The sequence below is a fragment of the Bidens hawaiensis genome, unplaced genomic scaffold (genome assembly GCF_021521415.1).
Source record: "Bidens hawaiensis isolate Kalapana, Puna unplaced genomic scaffold, B.hawaiensis_p1.1 tig00052434_1, whole genome shotgun sequence".
NCBI classification, from domain to species: domain Eukaryota; kingdom Viridiplantae; phylum Streptophyta; class Magnoliopsida; order Asterales; family Asteraceae; genus Bidens; species Bidens hawaiensis.
Window position 1 is genome coordinate 37194 of NW_027499429.1, and position 17148 is coordinate 54341.

Genomic DNA, 17148 nt, shown 5'->3' on the forward strand with positions numbered 1-17148 from the left:
ACAAACGGATATGGACAAACACAAACCAGCTTAATTTCTTAATAAACGAATGAGAACACGAAGTTCCGTTCGTTAAACACGTTTAATTTGAAAGAAAAAAAATCCCAAAATAACCAATTTTCACCAACATTTTCCAATTTTATCCACGGTTTTGAAAAAACACCCAAAATAGCCATTTCTTTCCTTCGGATCCGACGGAATTTCAACACCGTCCGAGAAAATTCATTGGCTTGTAAAATCGCGCCACGTGTTTATTATTATGTCGCCACTTCACGAATCAGCCGGAAACTTTCATACTCAGTCGGATCCGCCCGAAAATTTTAATCCGTGCCAACATCCGATCAGCTATACAAATCCGTCTGAAACTTTAACTGTTCTTGGAATCTGTTGGTCAAAATTGGCTATCTCCTACCTAATGATGGTGAAAAATAAATCAGTAACTAACATCACAAGTCCGCCCTTTAGTGTCATGTTACATTCGTCTGTGTCCGTTTAAGTCCATTCATAAAATTAACAAATGGACATGAACAAACACAAACCAGCTTAATTCCTTAATAAACGATCAGGAACACGAAGTTTCATTCAGTAAACAAGTTTAATTTGAAAAAAAAATCCCAAAATAACCAATCTTGACCAACACTTTCCAATTTTATCCATCGTTTTGAAAACCCACCCAAAATAGCCATTTCTTTCCTTCGGATCCGACAATTTCAACGTTGTCCGAGAAGATTTGTTGACCTGTAAAGTGACGCCACGTGTTTATTATTATGTTGCTACTTCACGAATCAGCCGGAAACTTTCATAATCAGTCGGATCCACCAGAAAATTTCAATCCATGTCAACATCTGATCGGTTATACAGCTATACTAATCCGTCCAAATCCGTAAATGTTCTTGGAATCTGTTGGTCAAAATTGCCCCATCTCCTACTTAACGATGGCAAAAAAAATAAATAAACCATTAACTAACATAGCAACTCTGTCCTAGTGTGTCAGGTTACATTCGTCTGTGTCCATTTAAGTTCATCAACAAAATTAACAAACATGAAAAAACACAAACCAGCTTAATTCCTTAACAAACAAGCATGAACACAAAGTTTCGTTTTGAAAAAAAATTCCCAAAATAACCAATTTTAACCAACATTTTCCAATTTTATCCATGGTTTTGATGTAACTCATTAAACCACCGCCAGACACAACTATTTGTGTTCTTTTTTATTATTTTGTTTTAGTTACGGTATCGTGCCTAACGTAACGAAAACCGACCGAATTCGCATAGACTCACCACGTTTTGTTTTAGTTCCAGCACCTTAACGAAAACCGACCAAATACTTATTTTTGTTTTTAGGTTTCGGCACCGTAACGAACATGACGAAAACCGACTGAATTCACGTAGACCCAACCGCCTCAACACCCGGGATCAATAACGGTCGGGTTTTACAGATGATCGAGTGTTACCAACCAACGCCACGCCATTGGTCCACCCCAATTTTTTTAAATTTTTTTGTTTTATTTTTGTCTTAGTACCAATACAGAAATACACATAACTGAAACCGACCGAATTCACGTCGACCTTACCGTATCAACGCTTGTGTTTTACCACCGACGTGTTTTACCAACATGCTCCGACGCCACACGCCACGTAAAATATTAGTTTCATAATAATTTCATAATACTTCATCTTCAACAATACATTCCCTGCAACAACTCTCTCTCCACACACAAACTCCATGGATACCAAACTCATAAACCTTCAATTCTTATACATCTTCATCTTCACATTAATATCTTCTTCATCATCTTCTTCAAACTTCACTCTCTTTGGCACATCCCACATCAACCAACCACCATAACCCTCACTCAACCCCTCACAAACTCAACAATTCCAAACACAGGAAGAGTCTTTTACAAAACCCAATTCAATTCGAGTCTTTCGCAACCCGATTCACCTTCATCATCACCCCCCCACCCCCCAATTCACTCTCAGGTGAAGGCCTCACGTTCTTGATCACACCCCACATCAATTCATTGCCTTTCTCACCCGGGTCCATCGGGTTACCCGGGTCCGGCCCGTTCTTGGCGGTCGAATTCGACACGAGTTTGGATCATGTGTTTAACGATATAAACGATAATCACGTCGGCGTTGATTTGGGTTCGGCCGTGTCGATTGCGTCGGTGGATTTGAATTCAGTTGGGGTTGTGTTAAAGAGCGGGAAACCGATAAGTTCGTGGATAGAATATAATAATTCGAATAAAGTTATCGGGGTTTGGGTCGGGTACGACCTGGGGGTCAGACCGGGCGGCGGGCCCGTTCTGACGGCCCCGCTCGATCTTTCGAAGCGGGTCCGTGGGTTTTTTATGTCGGGTTCACGGTTCGAATGGGAAAGGGGCGTCGGTTTATTCGGTTAAAAGTTGGGAGTTTAACACGTTCGGGTCGGGTTATCCGGATGTGGGTGCGGAGGAAATCGGGTTGGAGAACTGCTTGATTTGTTTTCCGGAGGTTTCGCGTAAAGATGATCCGGGTCGAGTGGGGCGGGGCCCGGAAACCGAAGCGGGTTTGGTGAAAAATCGACATATGGGTCGAACCGGGCTCCGGTTAGCTATATGGTTATTAGCTGTTAATTTGATTTTGGTTGTTTTAACAGTGTGTTGTGTAGTGTTGTATGTGTGTTTTACAAGAAACAAAGTCAAAGTCAAAGTCAAAGTCAAGGTCAAAGTCAAATCCGGGCATGTAAGTTTGAACTTACAAGCACGTTGCCGAGACGAATGAAACTGTCGGAAATTCGATCGGCGACGAAAGGGTTTAACCGGAATATGATAGTCGGGGACGGGGTGTCGTCGGTTGTGTACAAAACCGATCGAAATATGGCTGTGAAAAGGTTCAAAACCGCGTCTTTTGGTAGTCAGGTCGCTACGGAGTTTGTAGCCACGGTGGGTTCGTTACAACACAAGAATTTGATGAAGATTCGGGGGTGGTGTTGTGAGCGGAGCGAGTTGATAATCGTTTACGATTACATGCCAAACGGGTCACTCGATAAAGCGGTTCATGGTTTGAGCTTCGTAGACTCGCTTAAACATTCTGATCGGCGTTTCGTCGGCTTTGGTTTACTTACATGAAGAATGTGACCGTTTGATTATTCACAGGAATGTTAAAAGTAGTAACATAATGTTGGATTCGGATTTTACCGTGAAATTAGGGGATTTCGAATTGGGAGAGTTTTGCGTGCGTGGCGATTCGACACGTGACGTGACAATGCCCGCACGAGCGATGGGTATTTAGCTCCCGAGTATGTGTACTCTCGGGTTCCCACAGTGAAAACCGACGTGTATAGCTTTGGGGTTGTGGTGTTAGAAGTGGCCTCGGGTCGGCCAGCTGTGGATAATAATGGGGTGGTTGTTACAGAGTGGGTATGGGATTTGTAGGGAGGAGAAGAAACTAGTGGAAGCGGCTGACGGGAATTTGTTCGGTAAGTTTGATTGGATCGAGTTGGAGTTGATGTTAATGGTGGGGTTGATTTGTGTTCATCCGAATTATCGACTGAGGCCGACAATGAAGGAGGCTTTGCGGATGTTGAAAGGCGAGATGGTGCCGGATTTGCCGATGTGAAGCCGACGGTGATGATTCAGTCGGTGTCGTCAGGGCGGTCACCGGAGGTGGTGGTGAAGTGTGGTGGAGATGAGGTTGGGACATCATGGGGCACCCCAACTTCTCATTTTGACTAGATGTTTTGTACTCTGTTTGTTCATCATATGTAACATAGAAACTGCAGTTTAGTTTAACTTTAGTTTGATCTTTTACCAACAGTGCGTTTCGCGTGAATACGATACCCTACTTACCACCAAACTACACGAGGTTATTTAGAAATATTTTGCATGAGTCGAAGACGATAACAAGCGACATAGGTTCAAACCTTTGAATCAAATTTGCAGTTTTCGTCCAATAGTTTTGTTTTCACTTGCAATTAAATCCAAACCTACTAACCCCGTTAACTCTAGTTGTTAAACCTATCAGTGTGCCCATCACATTAAGGGCAATTTTATCGTTAATTGGTTGTTTAATCGTTTCGCTCGCTTGTCTACCAAATGTTTGATAGTCGAAGCCACCGAGATGAATCGTAATCCTCGTTTGTTCGTGTAAGGCACTGGCGAAGCTTGGACGAGTTCGTCAAGGGGGGGTTCCGGACTCAAAATGTATTAAAAAAAATCATAAACGAGAGGTCCGGGCTCAAATTTTCGGTCAAAACGGGTAAATTTACACTATGTATACAAATTTTTGAGCAAAAAAAAGGGGGTCAATTTACACTACTACGCAATCAAAATGTATTTTAAAAAATCATAAACGAGGGGCCCGGGCTCAAAAGGTCAATTTGTACTACTACGCAAAAAAACAAGGAGAGGGGGGGGGGGGCATCCCGGGCCCTAAGGGAGCTCCGCCCCTAGTGTAGGGTTTGTGGAAGACGATGGTGAAAATGAGAATTGGGAATTAAGGCTGGGATTTATTATTTGAGGAGAAAAAAGACAAAATTACCCTTCACATGAGGGACACACTAATGAGTTTAGCAACTGGGTTAGTTGGACCAGGTTTAATTGCAAGTGAAAACAAAACTATTTGACAAAAACTACAAATTTGAAACTATTGGATTAAAACTGCATATTTGATCAAACCACAAAGACAAAACCTGCAATCTCTCAATATTTATAGACAAAATTTAGATAAAAAAAATTAGTAATAAAATAAGTTACATCATTACAGAAACAATTTCCCAATGTCTGCCAAAAAACTACATTTTAACAAAAGAAGCTACAATTTATTTAAACCTTCTAAACTCAAACCAAATCTCATAATGATTAAAAAGCAAACTATCATGTGTATGTTTTCCCATATATTCAAGTCCTAAACTTTTAAGCCTCTTCCTACACTCATCTCCACCTAATCTTGAACAAAACTTAACATTATGTGACACATATATTCTTCCATTAACAGGTTTCAATCTACCAACCAATCTTTCTAACCCGACCCACACGAGTTTATCCGGCATATGAAGAAACACAGCACTCGCATATATCAGATCGTATTCAAAGCCCGACCCGAATCTCTCAAAATCCATGTCTTCGCCTTTTACGATCAACGGGCGTTTTTGAAGTAGCCCGTGTGACGGGAGTTCGTACCTAAATGCAGCCATGAGAGAAAGCTCGTCTCGTTCGAGGCAGTGGAAGTGTTCGGGGTTCAAGTAGTTGATGAAATGTAGACCGACTCGAAGGGTGCCGCAACCGATCTCAAGGACGCGGGATTCAGGGGTGATTTGAGAAGATTCTGCGAGAAATTCGAAGACGTCGCGTCCACCGGCCCAGGGCTCGCCGTAGTTACTGTGGTGCTCTTCTACTAGGAGTTCGTTAGGGCATGGTAAAGACGTGTGATTCTTTGCTGCTTCTTCGTCTTCATAGTGTGATATTCCTTTGTACCTGTTGATAATCAGTGTTTAGTTTCCAAATAAATTGATTATGATTCTGATTATTTAGGGTTATAATAATCAGATCACTGCAAAAAACCGATTATTAAGATAAACACAAAACAGTAGATTTATTTGATTCTCAGATTCTTATTATTCAAGTTGCAATAATTACATAACAGAAGCACATTCAAACATCCCCAAATCAGCATGAAAACATCAATCTGAAATGGCATTGTCACCTAGGCGGTAAACAAACCGAACCGAAGCAAACAAGGCCTTGTTCATGTTCATCCGTTAAACTTATATGGTTTAAACGAACGGTTCATGAACAGTTAACCGAACGAAATTTCTTGTTCGTGTTCATTCATTAAGGAAATGAACTTGTTCGTGAACAGTTCACAAACACAAATGAATAAAAACAATGTTATATTTGATTAGCTACCAAGTTTGTGGTGGTATTTTTTTTAGCATGCATAATACTCACATAGTTTCACTGTATAGTTAATTATGTTGCTTAAATCTATATGATAAGATTAAAAAGGTCATTAAAATTTTAACGAACAAGCATAAACAGGCAAACATTAGCGAACATAAACTAACACATTATCAAATGTCCACGAACAGAATGGAACAAACATGGCCTCTGTTCCTGTTCAATCATTTAGTTAATCGAACGAAGTATGAACATCCTTTTTCATGTTCGTTCATTTGTTAAACGAACAAACATGAACAAACTTGCCACCTTCATCATTTAGAAGTTAAAGCCTAATTTACTGTAATGTCAATCATCAGCATTTTACTTGCTCAATTATAAACCCTAACTCACTATAAGCACAAATCTATACAGTATAAAAAGTTAAGAACTCAATTTAAACCCTAATTTCACGAAATTGCAATCCAGGAAGATAATAACGTATGATTAGACTACTAATTTCAACAGAGCAGGCGACATTCACACATGAACAATAGATTAACTTGATTCTCAGATTTTGATTATTCAAATTGCACGTTCAAACATCCCCAAATCAGCATGAATTCATCAATCTGAAAAGGTATTGTCACTACAATTTATAGTGACAATTAAACGAGGCAAGCCGAGCCCGAGCTTGGATCATTTTAACTTAAAAGAGCTCAAGCTTGGTTACAAAAGTCATTTTTTCAAGCTCGAGGGTGGCTCGTTTATTATTTATTAATTTACTTATATGCATTTTCAAATAGTTTTTATATATTTTGAGAAAACCTAAAACAAGCCTAAGCTCGGATCGAGCTCATGTGCAAAAGAGCCTAAATGATCTTCCCATACAAGGCTAGATAACTAAACGAGCTGTATTCAAGTCTCCAGCTTGATAAGGCTCGGCTTGTTTCGAGCTTTGTATCGATCCGATCTCGAGTAGCTCGGCTCGTTTGCACCACTAACTGTAATGTCAAACATCATTATGTTGCAGTTACTAGCTGCTTTTGACATCTGGAACACAGCTCAATTGTAAACCCTAACTCACTATAAAAAATTGCACTCCAGGAAGACAATAATGTCCAATCAGAATCCTAATTTCAACAGATCATGTTGCAATTCATAGCTCTATAAGCATCAACTCGAAATCAATTTATAAAAACAAAATTAAACATATGAGAATTTAGAAACAATAATGGATCAAATCCTGGAGCTGCTGCTGACGAGTGCGAAGATCCATGCCTTCACAAGCTCATGTGCATTACCTTAAACGAGCCAAAGCTTGACTCGGGCTCAGATGTGCAGCGTGAAATTAATGCATAAAAGTCCAAAAGAGTTGAAACTTAAAAATAACAGAAGGCTCGAGCTCAAGCTCAATAACTAAACGAGCTTTACTTAAGAAGCTTGAGCTTTTTATCGATTCGATCTCGAGTAGTAGCACGGCTCGTTTGCACCCCTAATTGTATAATGTCAATCATCAATTAAACGAGCAAAAGCTCGGCTCGGGCTCGGCTGTCCAGGTTGAAATTTATACAAAAAATTATAATAGAAAAAAATATATTAAAAATAATTATAATTATATAAAAAATAATTGATATATAGTAAACGATTCGAGCCCGAGCCAAGCTCGAGCTTGAAAATCTACTCACGAGCCGACCTCGAGCTTTGAATATAGAGCTCGAAACGAGCCAAGCTCGAGCTCTGTGTAAGTTAAACGAGCCGAACTCGAGCTTTGAAAATAGAGCTCGAAGCGAGCCGAGCTCGAGCTCTGTGTAAGTTAAACGAGCTGAGCTCAAGCCTAGTCGTGAGAGCTATAAGTTAAATGAGCCTAGTCAAGCTCGCTCGTTTGCACCCTAGGCTGAGGAATAATGCTCTCACGAGCTCATGTACAGTACCTTAACTTAAAACTAAAATATACAGAAGCCTTGTTATCGCTCGACGAGCCTAATCGATCTTCTCATACAAACCTCAAGCTCAGGCTCGATATCTAACCGATAACTAAACGAGTTTTATTTAAGGCTCAACTGTCTATAATTTTAAACCCTAACTCACTACAATCACAAATCTATACAATACATATATATATATATATATATATAATCAAAATTAAAGCAAATGAGTAATTAGGTATCATACTGTATCAAATCCTGTAACTGCTGCTGACGTGTACGCGGATTAATGCCTTTGCGCAGCAGATTCTGGTGCATACGAAGTCCGTTGACTTCGATCTGAGTTTGAATCCACTGTATATCGTCCGGTGTGGCTGAGATCTGGTTGGATCGGACGGTGGATGTGATAGGGCAGGTGCAGGTGAAAGGTGTGTGTGGATAGTAAGAGGATATGAGGAAGAATGTGAATATTATGGCGCCGGTGACGGAGAGTAAGAGTGTCGGAACGGTGACGGTTACGGTGGTTGGTGGTGGTGGCATGGTGGTAGTGAGAGTGGAAAGGAAATATTGCTGTGTGAGAGGGATTGTTTTGAGATTTAAGTTATTTGGGTTCGAGTTCGGCTTGTTTTGAAGCTCGTTAGTCGTTGGTAATAATATTTTTAAGTACGAGTTTGGTTCAGGTTCAACTTGTTTTTATTTTTTATTAACTAGTGTTATATTTGGCGCATTATGTCAAGCAGGTTGGTAAAACTTGATAAACCCAAACGTTGTCGGCTCCGGGCGTTGAGGCGGTAAATCGACGCAAATTTGGGTTGGTTTCAGTTAAGTGCGTTATAATACCAAAACTAAAAACCAAAAATAAAACAAAAACATATACAAATTGAGGTGGATCAACTGAGTGGCGTCAGTAGGTAGCACTCAGGCGTTAGGAAGATCCGAGCATTACCGATCCCGGAAGTTGAGGCGGTGAGTCATATTGGTTATGGTACCGAAATTAAAACAAAATGCATTAAGAAATCATCTTTGGTCCCTGAACTTAAGATCCTCTCCAAATCATCTTTGGTCCTTGAACTTAGGTAAATAAACCGAAAAAAACCGGTTTTAAAAAATAATTAAAAAAAACAAATAATCGATTCGGTTAACCGGTTTTGAAGAACAATAATATAAACAGGTTTCTAACTAGCGGTTAGAACCGGGTATAAACCGGTTAGTAATGGACCAGTTACTAACTGGTTAGAATTTCGGGTTAGAACTAGTTGGGAACCGATTAACCGTTTTAGCTGTGCAACTCTGGTCAAAAGGTCATTTTGGCCCAAAATGATAGAAACTGTAATAATATTTGTTTTTCAGTTAAAATGAGCCGTTAAAAAATATATAAGATAAATAAATAAATAAAAGCCCACGTCACTTAATATATTACCTTTCAGTTTATTATAATAAAACATGTCAAGGTAAGTTTACCAAAAAAGAAGGTAAATAAGTTTACAAGTCGAGTTAGCAAATTGGGCCAGTAGAATTTGGACTCGTTAGCAATAATTTGGACTCATTTATACAGAAGTGGCCCAGTGGGTTCTTTAATCTTTAATCCAGAAAACACATTTTGATATACGAATGAATATTTCAAAACTTGGCGCGTTTCGTGCTCTATTTCTAAAACTCGAGCTCTGCTCTTGGATAGTTTTCTAGCTCGTGTTTGGCTTGTGAGTAGTTTTTGAACTCAACTCGTTTACTATTTATTAATTATTTTACACATATATATAATTTTCATCTTTGTTTATAATATAATAATTTAGTTAGTTTAATCATAACTACGCATATAATAGTATTATTATGTGAATATACATTTATTATATAGATAGCAGGCTCGTTTAGAGTCGCAAACCTACTCGAGATGGATAAGTGAAGCTCGGGATTGTTTATTAAACGAGCTCTTTTTCGGTTCAAGTTCATGTAGGCTTGACTGGATACAAGTGTTTCGCGAGTCGATCACGAGTAGCTTGCAAACGTCTCAGCTCACTTACAAACCTAGTCGTAACTTCAACTTAATTGTTTGAAACTCCTGGGTGTATTTTTTTTATAACCGGTTAAACGTTTAATACATAAAAGAAAATAGTTACTAATAACCAGTCATATGAGTCAATAATAGGGATGAGCAAATGGGTTTCAGGTTTTTCGGTACCGGTTCAATACCCGCTTTTTGGCTTTTTTGGATTGGTAATTTCGTTATCGGTATATTTGGTTGTTTTACCTTTAAATACTGTACTGTACCGAGCACTTTATGTACCGATACCCATTTTTAACAATTTTCAAAATCGTTACTTTCAGTAGCTCAATTTTCTGTAGCCAAAATTCCAAAAAGGTAAAGAAGTTGAAAATGAATGCATTAAAACAATTCAAGTTTGGTAATGTCATATGAGGTGCAAAATTCTAAATTGGTCACAATAACTCTTTAGGACCAATTCTACATGTAGCTTAAAGGACAAGCCAAAGTTCTTTTTATATATAAGAGGTATGATGATTACGATTTAAAACCCGAACCGTTCATTTATGGTCCGGATTGGAATACAAACTTTTTCTTTATCTTTACTTAATCTCCTTTAATTCAATAGCTAATTAATTAGTTAGTTTGAATCCCGAGCCAATTCAGGTTTTAGTCCTACTTTGTGGTGGTACAACGGCTGCCAAGTGGCAGCCGGCGGTATGGTTTACTGGGGGAACGCCTAAGCCAAACTCTGAAACCAATGTTTTAAAAATCGGTACGTACTGGCCGGTTGAATCGGTTACACCGGATTTTCGTAAGGCAACCAGTATTTAGAGCCCGGTATTTTTGGGCAATTTGCTAGAACATCATACCGCCGGTTTTTTTTTAAATGCCGGTTTAAACCGGCAAATCGGTTTTAAACCCAAGAGATTTTTTATATTCTGTGGCTAATATTTTTAAAAATGACTTTTAACATAGCAGGATAAAATTGAAACGAGTAAACACGGTAAACGACAATTTGTTAATCAACCAATTTTGTATTATGCAAATCCAATGTTGGTTTATTTACATCTTTTGTAACTAACTGATTTTGTAAACAAAGTACAAGCTTTTCATCTAACTCGACATTGTTCATAGTGCGATATTTATTAATATATTTTTTGGTTTTTTTTAACTGAAATTGTATCTATATGGAATTACAAGGTAAATTATTCAACCTAGTAGAACCTCCCGGTACATTCCGGTTCAACCGGTTGTACCACTTAAAACTAAATCCGGTATGAGTCAAATGCCGGTTTTTAAAACATTGCCTGAAACCAGCGTGAGTCCGGTTAAGACAAAATAGTCTGACAACAGCTAGCAACAGGGCTCTCCAAATTGGAAAGTTCGATATCCTAACACAAAAGAAATTCAGCGTTTAAAAAAAAACTAATTATTTAGCAACAGGGCTCTCCAAATTGGAAAGTTCGATATCCTAACACAAAAGAAATTCAGCGTTTAAAAAAAAACTAATTATTTAGCTCTTACCATTTTAATTATTAAAACCATTTAGTTTTAATAATTAGATTGGTTATTGTTACGGGTATAAACAAGTTGAGCCGTTATTGAGGTGCTTGAGAATGGAGCTTAAACAAACTTGGACTTACATCCGAGTCCTTTAATGAAGGAACTTGAGTTACACATATTAGGGATGAGCAAACGGCTACGGATTCGGTACCACTACGTTTCTGGATTGGTATATTACCGGTACGGTGTTCGGCACCGAGTTCATCGCTAACGCATATCGGCCTTGAATATATTAAATAAATACATATTTTCATAATAATTAATATTATACACTATATTAATTTGCAAACTTTCTTTACTAATTTGGTGTTTTAAAGGCTGTATGTGTGGCTTCTTTTGTTGTACATATTCCTTTGTTTTGAGTTCTTTAATGCCTATTTGTTGATTTGGGGTATGTGGTTTTTTGACGACTGAATTTTGTTTTGCTTGTCACGACTAAATAAGTTTGTTGTATATTAGTTATGATAATTAATGTATACAGTACCCTCAGTATGGGTTTTGTGTGCTTCCAAATGTCCAGTTACCCTGTATAGGTGTTTTACCGGCGTCTTTGAGGCCAACTTTGACTCGGCTTGGTTGACAATGGCGAGGACCCTATTTGGATGATAAATCTTGATGCTGCATTTCAAAAGGCCCAAAAGAAGCCTGAATAATGCCCCATGCTTCTGCCCTTTTTCAGGTTAACTTTTTATTTACAGATTTGATTTCAAGAAAAAAAACTTAGGTAGTAATGAAACATGTAGCAGCAGTACAATATTATGTATCTATTGAGAAACTATTTTGTATATGCAACAGTTCCCACTAAAGAAACTTACTATTTTGATTAGATTATAGATGCAAAATTATGATGTAAAATAGAGTTAGGGGTTGGACGATGTGCTTGTATGATTTTACTAAACAATGATGATATAGGGAAACATGTTGTCAAGTGCTAATATGATAAGTTAACCTACTATGGAATCAACGGTTTTCTCTTGCCAATGCAACATATGATTGGATAGCAGACACTTATTTAATACATATAACATGAATTGGATTTGCAAATCAGTCGAACACAAAGCGGTTGTAGCAGTAGCGATAACCAACGCTATAACTTCACGCCAAAACACAAACTCGAAATCAAATATATACACTAATAAACACTTCATTTGTACCTTTTGTCTTTGTTATTTTTTGGTATCATCTCCCTTCTAAAAGGACACCACGCCACATCGTTTGCTCTAGCTTATCAATAACTATTTATTTAACACCTCTATTAAAATTAACAACCCCGCCACAACGCGACAGGGTCTGGAAACTAGTTATTATCAAGTTTATAGTTAAATAATATTGATATAGCCATTTAAGATAATAGTTATTATCATGTTAAAATAGTTAAATAATACATATAACATATTTAAGATAATAGTTATTATCATTTAAGATATAAGCCATTTAAGATAATAGTTATTATCATTTAAGATTAGTTAAGAATTTAAAATTCATGTTAAAATAGTTAAATAATACATATAAGAATTTATAATTTATAGTTATTATAAATACATTAATAAATAGTATAAGTGTCAAGCCCAAGCTGAATTTGAGCTTGAAAATTTATTTATAACCCGAGCTTTAAAAATCATCACAAACGAACTGAATTCGAGCTCTTATAAATTAATAAATCAAACTTAAGTACTTTTAAGTTAAATAACCCAAGCTAGAGCTTATTAGAACTCGAGCTCGCTTGATTTGTTTACGCCCCAAGTCCATTAATTTACTAAATTTTTATAGCAATACAAACTGTTTAGTATTCTAAATTTGTTCAACACATAAGTCATTTCTTTGTTTAAGTTTTTTTTTTTTTTTAATTTAAGTACAACTCATGGAAACAACTTTCAACTTTGACTATATCAGTTAAAATGTCACATCAATATTTTTTTTTTAATTCAGTCATACACTTATAAAATATAAAAACCAAACTCGATTCGAATAAAATAAAACCAAACAAACATTTTACACAATCGTCTTACAAAAATCCAACCACAATAACATTGAGTATTGAGTACTAATAATAAATTGAATTCAATACAATACATACAACCACTATTCATGTGTAGTTGATTGTCATCATGTGTGTTGATCCCTAACAATTATGAAGTGTTATAGTCCTATATAGAGGGGGGGTGGAGGTGGAAATAGGGTAGGGGATAGTGTAGGACTGTAGGGTTTTCTGTGAATCCAGTTTATATCTCTTTAATGTTAAAGTTTGAATCATAAATTGGGTGTATGAACCACATGTTTCATCATGGGAACAATCAATGAGTTTGGGTTAGCTATCTACTACATAAGTGGTGGTTTTAGGCTCATACGTACCGCGCTAGAGACCAAAGACCTTCACACGAGATATTTTATGTTAAAAACCCATAGACCTCGTTAGAAACGGTCTTATTGTATGATAGCGTGTAAATACGAATACAGACACTTAAAATTACTAAAAGAAACAAAAACTTAGAAGGTTTAATGATATCATTGGTTTATATGAATTCTTTAAGCCTATCATGGGCTTTAAAAGGTTGGAAAAATAAAAAATATTGAAGGATTATATATAGAACCTTATAAATTTAGGTTTATATAGTTGTAGATGAATCACGAGTGCCGGATAATACAATAAAAAGTTATTAATTCAAAAACATAAAAATGTTTTATTTAACTAAAAGGTTTTTACATGTTTTATAGGAAAGTGAAACATAGTTTTGAAAATGTAATCTACCTATTATAATAAAGTAAAATAATTAGGACACGTGTCAGTGGAAGCTTCATTTTTAGCCAAAATTTTCCGTTCAAACTATTTTTCTATTATTAATAAAAGTTTATTTATGTTAGTGTAATCACAACATATCAATCAATCATTTAATCAAATAACTAATTATCTGAATTATAGAGATTAAAAATATGCAGATATTTATGATAGTATAGTAAAAATATTTATATATTTAATGAAATCATATTTACCTTCTTTTTTATTAAATCAATTTATGCATGCTTTTCAGTGTAAAAGATAAGTGTGGTAAAAATTAATGAACGATGTTTATATAAGAAGATAAAAACATGAAAAAATTATGAATGAATAACAAATTTATTCTCACGTATTCATTCAATTTTCATGGATCCATAGAGTTCTCGTCCATCTCTTTCAAATGTATAATACAAAAGTATGTTTTAGTCATGCTAATTTATAAACGATGTTCTCTTTTTATATCATCTTTAGTTAGAATTCACTATTTCATTAAAAAAATATATAATTACAACTTATAAAATCACTATTTTCATCTTTTTAATGATTTTGATGAAATTACGTGATAATTAACCGCGTATTCATACGAATATTCTATTATAAAATATAATTTGAACTTATTAAACTATTTAATTTAATAAAATATAGGGTTTTTTAATTTAATCGTTTAATTTCTATAACTTAATTGTATTTTTTTGAGTTTCTCGTGTATCACACGGGTTCTAAAGCTAGTTTTATGTAATATAGAAAATGTAACTTATAAAGTTTTGTTTTATCGATTGCTATCACCCTACTTTTTTTATATTTAGACAGAATTACAAATTTTGTCCTTTAAAAAAAGCCAAATTACGGTTCGTGTCCTTTTCTAAGTTTCCTTGCAGACGGTGTACTTTAAACTTTTTTTTTCTACACGTTATGTCCTTTACGCTAACTGGGTTAGAAAAACTCAGTTAAATGCCTTCACGTGAGGCGCATGTGAGGGCATTTTTGTCTTTCGTCTTACATAATAAAAAAATATAAAACCCTTTCTCTCTCTTCTTTTATATTAATAACGTTTTTTCTTCTTTTCATCTTCTCTCCTCTCCCCCTCTGTTCTTCTTTCTCAGGTGACCTCCGACCACCGCCATACATAACCACCTCCAGCCATTCAAATCCAAACACTGGATAATCCACCTCTTCAAATCCAAACAAAAACAAAAAAAACATTTTCAGTTTCTTTCTGTCTGCACCTTCACCCTCACCCCTCACTTTATTCTTTTTAGTTCTAAACCACCACCACCACCACACCATTACCATCGCACCACCGACGCAGCACCACACCACCACAAAAAAACCCCTTTAATTACTAACCCGAGGATGGTTGGAGGAGCTCTGTGGCGAGGATGGTGGTGTTGGCGGAGTGTGGTGGCGACGGCTGTGGGTTACGGTAGTGGTGGTGTATTTGGGTGGATTTAATGTGGTGGGTGGCCGGAGGGGGTTATGATGCGGTGACTAGGGTTACGAATTTGGGTGGGCGATGGCTACGGCTAGTTACGCTAGGGTTACGGCTAGGGTTTTGATGGAAGTCTTAAACGGTAGGGTTACGGAGGTGGTGGTTCAGGTGACCGGAATTTCGGAGGTGGTGGTTCAGGTGGCCGAAATTTCGGAGGTGATGGTTCAGGTGGCCAAAAAGAAGGTGGTGGTTCAGGTGGCCGGAATTTCGGAGGTGTGGTTCAGGTGGGTGCCTTTGGGAGGATTGACGTCTATCTTTTGGGCGTAATCGACGGGCGGTGAGGCGACTGAATTGGTTCGTCCGGCGGGAGGAGTAATATCGACGGCATTGAAATGATGAGGAGTAATTGAAGAGAAGTGGCGTTGACTATAGGCGAGCTAGTGGTGGATTAAGGTGAATGGGCAGAGAGTGGTGGCGAGTCGGGTGAACCGGGGGTGGAGGATAAGCAGAGATGGGGCTGCACCAGCCATTGAAGTTAACCAACTGTTGTTAAGTCGCTTGATTGGGTGCGACTGATCTTGGTCAGTGGGTGGGTTAGGTGAATTGGGTTTTCGGATACGGGTTTTGGAAAAGGATGGGTCGGGTTCGGGTGATAGGGATCGTTTGCGTTTGTGAACGGAAAGTGTGGTGGCGGTTTGTGAGATGGAGAGGAGGTGGTGGTGGTGGTGGGTTGAATGGAATCTGCAACGAGGTGGCCGGAATTTATGGTGGCCGGAATTTATGGTGATGGTGGTGGCTTAGAGAGAAAGAAGAGAAAAAGGAGGGATATATTAAAATTACAATTATGCCCATCACATGTCTGACACATGTCATACTTAACTGAGTTTTTCTAACCCAGTTAGCGTAAAGGACAAAACTTGTAGGAAAAAAAAGTTTAAAGTACACCGCCTGCAAGGAAACTTAGAAAAGGACACGAACCGTAATTTGGCTTTTTTTAAAGAACAAAATTTGTAATTCTGTCTTATATTTATATAAACTTTTGCTATCATACTTTTATTCTTTCTACTTTTGTTGTTATATGTTTGTCCTTTAAACTTTTCTCACTAAACTTTTACACATTTACCCTTATTACAACTTTGGTCCAAAGCAACTACATAGAGAGTTGGGATCATTTCAGTTTTCCGGCAAGATAACCAATAGTGGCATTAGGGTTCATTTAAGAAGCAAGTTCGAACCACTATAGCTTGCATGACCTCCAACTTGTTAAGTTTAAATTACAATAATCTTTCATTAGAAAAAGAATGCTTGCGAAAATAAATAATCTGAAAATGTTGAAGGTAAATAAATCTAAAATCTTTTTAATTTTGTTACTTATACATTGTATATAAATCAAATTATTTCATCTCTTCAATATATTTGATCAATTAAATTAAAATTATCAAAAGTGCTTTACAAAAAATCCATCTGCGCCGCAACCCCTTATTAATAGCAAAAACAGTCCTACAAAAAATAAAATTTTGGGACTTAAAAGCCGAAAATGTATCATACACGACACGCTGATATTATTGAAAAAGGTAATGTGAAACAAGTTTTCTACATATAATG

At 37.0% G+C, this 17148-nt stretch overlaps 1 protein-coding gene and 1 pseudogene across 1 annotated transcript; one reads left to right on the plus strand and one right to left on the minus strand.

Moving 5' to 3' along the window:
• Positions 1 to 1728: 1728 nt before the first annotated feature.
• Positions 1729 to 3721, plus strand: LOC143599623 (L-type lectin-domain containing receptor kinase S.6 pseudogene; annotated as a pseudogene).
• A 968-nt stretch (positions 3722 to 4689) lies between these two features.
• Positions 4690 to 8331, minus strand: LOC143599617 (uncharacterized). The gene is made up of 2 exons (XM_077077529.1): positions 8039 to 8331; positions 4690 to 5461 (listed from the first exon to the last, which is right to left on the minus strand). The coding sequence occupies exons 1-2, from the start codon at positions 8329 to 8331 to the stop codon at positions 4807 to 4809; spliced, it is 948 nt and encodes a 315-aa protein (XP_076933644.1). The 3' UTR covers positions 4690 to 4806.
• Between the last annotated feature and the right edge of the window lie 8817 nt (positions 8332 to 17148).

What these genes read in the sequence shown, in the direction of transcription:
- LOC143599617 (XM_077077529.1), bottom strand. Translation starts at nt 8,331, where the DNA reads ATGCCACCACCACCAACCACCGTAACCGTCACCGTTCCGACACTCTTA. An exon ending in CAGTTACAGGATTTGATACA is followed by an intron (nt 5,462 to 8,038) that starts GTATGATACCTA and finishes GATTATCAACAG; the next exon opens with GTACAAAGGAATATCACACT.